Source organism: Salvelinus namaycush, chromosome 13, assembly GCF_016432855.1.
Source record: "Salvelinus namaycush isolate Seneca chromosome 13, SaNama_1.0, whole genome shotgun sequence".
Taxonomy (NCBI): Eukaryota; Metazoa; Chordata; class Actinopteri; order Salmoniformes; family Salmonidae; genus Salvelinus; species Salvelinus namaycush.
Genome location: NC_052319.1, coordinates 13,996,944 through 14,004,317, shown reverse-complemented (window position 1 = coordinate 14,004,317; position 7,374 = coordinate 13,996,944). Strand labels below are relative to the sequence as shown.

The 7,374-nt window shown below is 39.5% G+C and overlaps 1 protein-coding gene across 1 annotated transcript; it reads right to left on the bottom strand.

Moving 5' to 3' along the window:
* Positions 1–2,664: 2,664 nt before the first annotated feature.
* On the bottom strand, positions 2,665–6,786 carry LOC120058261 (heterogeneous nuclear ribonucleoprotein A3-like). The gene is made up of 11 exons (XM_039006797.1): positions 6,687–6,786; positions 5,121–5,243; positions 4,894–5,040; positions 4,598–4,808; positions 4,420–4,506; positions 4,248–4,316; positions 4,107–4,160; positions 3,871–4,008; positions 3,620–3,748; positions 3,453–3,523; positions 2,665–3,348 (listed from the first exon to the last, which is right to left on the bottom strand). The coding sequence occupies exons 1-10, from the start codon at positions 6,690–6,692 to the stop codon at positions 3,468–3,470; spliced, it is 1,020 nt and encodes a 339-aa protein (XP_038862725.1). The 5' UTR covers positions 6,693–6,786; the 3' UTR covers positions 2,665–3,348; positions 3,453–3,467.
* Positions 6,787–7,374: the final 588 nt, after the last annotated feature.

Here is a 7,374-nt window from a genome sequence, read left to right as displayed (position 1 = left end):
ATTCACAGCGTTCTCAACAAATGGATAATCTCAACCACTTTTCATACAGAACCAGTCAAAAGTTGGGACACACCTCATTCAAGGGTTTTTATTTATTTTTAATACTTTCTACATTGTATAATAATAGTGAAGACATCAACACTATGAAATAACACCTATGGAATCATGTAGTAACCAAAACAGTGTTATCAAATCCAAATATATTGTATATTTGAGATTCTTCCAAGTAGCCACCCTTTGCCTTGATGACAGCTTCACACACCCGTGGCATTCTCTCAACCAGCTTCATGAGGTAGTCACCTGGAATGCATTTAAATTAACAGGTGTGCCTTGCTAAAGTTCATTTGTGGAATTTCTTTCCTTCTTAATGCGTTTGAGCCAAATCAGTTGCGTTGTGACAAGGTAGGGGGGTATACAGAAGATAGCCCTATTAGGTAAAAGACCAAGTCCATATTATAGCAAGAACAGCTCAAATAAGCAAAGAGAAACATCAGTCCATCATTACTTTAAGACATGAAGGTCTGTCAATCTGGAACATTTCAAGAACTTGAAAGTTTCTTCAAGTGCTGTCGCAAAAACCATTAAGTGCTATGATGAAACTAGCTCTCATGAGGACCGCCACAGGAAAGGAAGACCCCGAGTTACCTCTACTGCAGAGGATATGTTCCTTAGAGTTACCAGCCTTAGAAATTGCAGCCCAAATTTATGCTTTAGAGTTTAAGTAACAGACACATCAACATCAACTGTTCAGAGACTGCGTGAAATCAGACCTTCATGGTCAAATTGCTGCAAAGAAATCACTACGAAAGGACATCAATAACAAGACGACTTGCTTGGACCAAGAAACATGAGCAATGGACAGTCTGATGAGTCCAAATTTGGGATTTTTGGTTCCAACCGCTGTGTCTTTGTGAGACGCAGAGTAGGTGAACGGATGATCTCCGCTTGTGTGGTTCCCACCGTGAAGAATGGAGGTGTGATGGTGCTTTGCTGGTGATATATATTTAGAATTCAAGGCACACTTAACCAGCATGGCTACTACAGCATTGTGCAGCGATACACCATCCCATCTTGTTTGCGCTTAGTGGGACTATCATTTGTTTTTCAACAGGACAATGACCCAACAGACCTCCAGGCTGTGTAAGAGCTATTTGACAAAGGAGGAGAGTGATGGAGTGCTGCATCAGATGACCTGGCCTCCACAATCCCCCGACCTCAACCCAATTGAGATGGACCGCAGAGTAAAGGAAAAGCAGCCAACAAGTGCTCAGCATATGTGGGAACTCCTTCAAGACTGTTGGAAAAGCATCCCAGGTGAAGCTGGTTGATAGCTTTGCACACTCTTGGCATTCTATCAAGGCAAAGGGTGGCTACTTTGATTAATCAAAAATATATTTTGATTTGTCTAACACTTTTTTGGTTACTATATTATTCCATGTGTCATTTCATAGTTTTGATGACATCACTATTATTCTACAAAGTAGAAAATAGTAAAGATAAATAAAAACCCTTGAATGAGTAGGTATGTCCAAACCTTTGACTGGTACTGTACATAAAATATCACTAATTCCTTTTAGGAGATGTCTTTATTTAAGAAACATCTAATAGACATGCATACTTGGATTAATTTATTCAAACTAGAATATATGATACCTACCTTGTCTGACCAGGGGGTGAAAAAATCATCATCCTTAATTAAGTTACACTTTTTAAATGTTACCTTTCAAAACGATGTATAGAAAATCTTTAAAATGATGCAGAGCAAAATATCAAGATACCTGTAGTGTAAGCCTGCGTGAATGTAAAGTCTGATCTGCAGACTCCCAGAGATCAGTGAGCTGTGCAAGAAATGCATGAGATCCTTAGAAATTACCAAAAATGGAGTGAATGATACCATTTTACTCTTAGAAGGGATTCCATATTCAACAGCAATTGTTCACCCCTATTTGAATGTTGGTGTGTGCAGTCTTACACCTTGCAGTATACTTTGAGATTTACTTAAGTCTTACCCATCCAGAAATGTCCATGTAATCGTGTCATTAGAGATTTTCAGCCTTTAAGAGTAGTCGTAATGCTTCTTTCACGATCTGTAAACCAAGCAAAGTGGTTACTCTTACCTGCATCTTCTTTATGTTACCACTGCTTGTGAAATACTCACTTCCCTTTCCCCTGTAAGGTCTGAAAGCTAGTAAGAACTTCCTGGTAAACTGCCATATCTGACTCAACAGGATCTCTAAGTGTCCAGGAACTCTAGTTACTTTTTTTGCTAGAATATGCTTTCCTCCAAGGGTGTGGCTCTCGTTGCTGCCTTCTCTTTTCTCTCACAACATGCTGACATGTCCACTGTGCTGGGACTGAAGAGGTCCTGTCTGAAAAAACACTCTGCAATCTTCCATACTGACCCGCTGAGGCCCAACTGAAGTGGCTTGTAGCTGTAACAATCCTACTAGTGCAATCCTGGCTAGGCGATGCGTGTCCCTCGCCCTAGGACTAGCCAAGACTCCCTTTCCATCCAGGCAGGAAAAAAATGAATCTTTCAAAGTTCAGAGAAAACAAAACATACTTCTGAGGATATTGATTTGCTACACTTGATTAGTGATGATGGACATGACAAGAATCAAATCCTTCAATCTCTCTGAGCCAATGATGCACTATACTTCAAAAGACTTTACTACACAACTTTATTAAACTTTTTTCCACTTGTCAAAATATTTTTTACAATCTAGAATTCTGTTTACTGCATACAAGTGGTGTAAAACACATTTCCTTAAAATTGTTGTCTGCACTACTTATAACCACTTGTCACTAATAAAATACATGGGGTTCTTGAAATACAGATCATAATACACTTGATACAAAGACTTGCAATCATATTAACTTCAAAAGAAAAAAAAGACAGCTCTAGCTTATTTGAGGGCCTGATGCGTATAGGCCCTTCTGACAGGACCAAGTTTTTCAAAAACGACAAAGATAAGACCATAGAAAATCTATCAATCTACAGCAAAATAAATGTAGGACTATTCAAAACTGACTGGAGTTCGAAATACTTTTTTATTTTATTTTTTAAAACTCCTGATTCCACAGGCACAACAATACATACACTTCAGATGCACAAAAGGAACAATTATAAAGTGGGGGAACATCTACCACAAATAAGGTACTAGCTACACCCTTGCACTTTGTAGTTTGTGTGTACAGTCTTTCTTAGGATTAGTTTCCCGTTAAAGCTGCAATAACTTTCTGACTTCTGTTCCTCTACATGCTTTCAGACGACTGCCTAAAAGTACAGTAACCTGCAGCTTTCCTGACAAATCCTTGCTCATCTCCTCTCCTGCTAAGAACTGAAGCCTGTTGAATGGATACAGGATAAAACAAATAGTTATTCTAGTGTTGCGTGGGCTCACACTGTACTATACAGTCAGGTATGCACAGTGTTTTCAAACAGAACTTACCCGAGCGTCATAGTATCAATATCGCTGTGAGCCGTAGCCATGCCCACTTCCACCGCCTGAGCCATAGCCACCTGGAATAAACAAATGATTGACAGATGAGGGTTGTGTCATCACAACATCAGACAGACAGCACATCACCTCATGCAGCTCAGCGAGAGAATACTCACCTCCATAGGGGCCACCACCAGAGTTTCTGCCACCAAAGTTGTTCCCCTTCATGGGACCATAGCTAGATTGCGGTCCTCCGTAGTTGCCAAAGTCATTGTAATTTCCACCCCTTCCACCACCAAAGTTCCCTACGAGTCACAGAGATTTATTTTTTAGAATAATGACGTCACATCCAATTAATGTGGGTTCAGCTCATTCAAACAGATCATGTGGCATGACAATATATACAGGCTAAAACAGGTGTTCGTACCTCTAAAGTTGCCTCTGTCGTTGTAGTTATCATATCCTCCTCCAAAGCCTCCTCCCTGGTTTCCATACCCAGGACTTCCTCCCCCATACCCGCCACCACGTCCACCTCTGTAGCCAGGTCCCCCACTGTAGTTTCCACCTGGACAGAAAAGCGCTCAGATTTGAGCAAGCTCTCTTTTAGAAATGCATCGTCAAGTTCCCGCTCCTTATCTGATGATCCGCTACATAAATACTGACCCTCTCCACCGTATCCATTGTATCCATCCCCTCCTCTTCCGCCACCGTAGCCTCCTGTAACACACAAGATAATTCCATTTACATTGCTGGTGCAATTACAGTTCCAAACGTATCCACATATCAAATGGAAAAGGGACTTACCTTGCCCAAAGTTGCCACCACCAGAGTTACCACCTCTGCCCATGAAGTTTCCAGAGCCACCACCCCTATCTAAAAAGAAAATGCCAATATTGACACTGAAGTATGTTCTATATGTGCCACTCTGAAACATTCATACATTTGGACAAATATAAAGATGGGTTATTATGCTTACTCCTCTGATTGGACGCCTCCATTTCCTGTTTTGGGAGTGCTTTTCTGACTTCACAGTTGTGGCTGTTTATTGTGTGGTATTTCTGAGCTGAAAAGAAAACAAGGCAAATCTTCAGCAAAGGAATGTTTACTGATATTTAAAAATGAGCAATTCAAAGCGGCAACAACCCCATACGTACCAACAATTTTATCCACAGTGTCATTGTCATCAAATGAGACAAAGCAGAATCCCCTCTTTTTCCCAGTTGCGCGTTCCTCCATAATGTCAATGGTCTCAATCCTCCCATAGGTCTCAAAGTACTCCCTGATATGGTCCTCCCGTGTGTCCTCCTTGATCCCCCCAACAAATATCTTCTTCACCGTCAGGTGGGCACCCGGTCTATTAGAGTCCTGTGACAGAAGAAAAGCTGAGCAGTGAGCACACACTTGTCACATTTTGACAATCGCAAATGAATGTGAAGCAGAGTTTACTTACCTCTCTCGATACAGCCCTTTTAGGTTCAACAACACGTCCGTCCACCTTATGAGGGCGAGCTGCCATGCAGGCATCCACCTCCTCCACACAGGAGTATGTTACAAAGCCGAACCCTCTCGAGCGCTTGTTGTTTGGGTCCCGCATTACCTACATGAAACCAACGTATTAGCTTTACTCCTCATATAAATGCATTGTAAATACCAGACACTTGTGAAATGCATACATACCACACTGTCTGTGAGGTTTCCCCATTGTTCAAAATGGATCCTTAAACTTTCCTCAGTGGTTTCAAAACTTAGGCCCCCAATGAACAGCTTCCTGAGCTGTTCAGGCTCCCTAGCTTCATGACCCTGTTAAAAAATTTCAAAACAGGTATGCATGTCACACAACAATGAAATTGTATGAATAACAGACTATACCATCTTATTTCAAACATTTTACAGTGTAATAACCTAGATTGCAATATCTTAGTGTAAATGTATCAAGATAGAATTTTCTCATTAGCCAAGACTCTTGGACATTCTAGGGAAAACAGTTTTGCCATTTTAAAAGTGTTATAAAATACATTTTAAAGTGCAAATATTATGTAGCTAACAGGTCTTTGAAAATGATGCAGTGACAAAATGCTAGCTAGCTAACTTTAGCACAGCTGCGTTTCTGAACATTTGGCTAGAAAATTGCATCATGCTAGTCAGAGTTCTACAGTTACAATAATTTTGGTTTGTAGAATGATGGAATGTCTCCACAGTTCAACAAGTGTTTGAATGTTCATTCATTGGGATACATAGACCTAAACTGTAGGACAGGCTATTCTTTAGCTAGACTGTAAAACCAGATAATGTGATTTAAACAAACATGGTTAAGTATGCATTATACTTGGAGTTACAGGTTTGGTACCATTTGGTGTAGCACATAATTTAACCAAACTTAGCAATATGATCTTAGATTCTTGGAAACTGGAGTCTCATAAAATGTCCTTGTCCATTTGAATTTAGAAAATTCTCCATTATTAAAATAAAATGACTCCATTAAGTAATCAAACCACATGTACGCCGCCATCTTGTCCATTTCAAGTATTCTCTTGTTGATCGAGACAGGTGTGTCATGACATGCGGCACTTTGGGGTGGATCCACCTGCCTCAATCAATGAGTGAAGACTTGAAAAAAACAAGAAAAAAGACAAGATGGCGGCGTACACACTCCTCATTGTTGGATTCCTTTATGGCGCAAAACATTTTAATTTATTTATTATAACAGAGCATTTTCTAAATTCCAAAATACCTCCTACAACTGGGCAATAACATTTTATGAGACCCCGGTTTCGACGAATCGCTAAGGTTGGTCGAAAATTCTCTGTTACACCAAACAGTAACGTTAACCTGTAACACCTAGTATACTGGATACCACTTTTGGGGGGTTACATCATTGCCTGGTGTTACAATCTGTAGCTAAGACTTAGCCTGACCTACATTTTTGGCCTATGTATTCCAATGAATGATACATCCAAGTACTTGTTAATGTGGAGACGTTCTATAAACCAAAATAACTGCAACATTGTAACCGTAGAACTCTGACTGGCATGATAATTTTGCTAGCCAAATGTTGAGAACCGCAGCAGCGCTAACGTTAGCTAGCTAACGTTAATGTTGCCTTCCTAAAAATGCTGTTAGAATCATGTGCACATTATGTCGCTGCATCATTTCCAAAGACCTGTTTGCTCATAATACACTTTACATTGTTACGTGCAACGCAAATATATGCAGACACTGATAAACAATCAACATATTTATCACCTCCATTTTGCGAAGTATTCTCTTTCCTTGGTTCTGAGAAGAAAGGAAGCTACTGCACCACGTGATAGGAAGTCTGAACGGGTCGTGCAGTCGTTAACTGATCCAGGATCGGTTTTGTGGTTTTACCATAATAAACCGGATAGGCCTGGCAAGTTGATTTAAGATCAATCATTCAGAGTAAATGTATTCAGCTGCATAGTATACCTTTATTTAAATGTCCAATGAAATAATATTTTTATTATAATGTATAATCTTTAACATTTGTGATGACTTTGTAGGCTAATCATACACCATGTATCATACATACCATGTAGCTGTAGGAGTGAAACAAAGAAGTTGTCTGCTATCTAGTGGACACTGAAGGCAATGTACCAGAATAGCCTCAGCTGATTGTTTTTCCCATAGACATTAACCAGGTTTTTCCATATTTTCCCATAACTACAAAGCAAAATAAATATTTTGTGAATTTAGCTTGTTTGTTGCAAATGTATGTTACTGGTTCATGAATACAGATATTTTTTATTAAAATAAAATGCAGGGAAATGCAACTGTTTTTCAGTATTTGTAACACTTTTAAAAATAGCATACAATTTGCACTTGCATTAAAATGTGTATCTGAATACTCGTAAGTTAATGTTTTGGATTTGACCACTGTCAGTGTTGACATTGGACAGTACAACTTGAATAT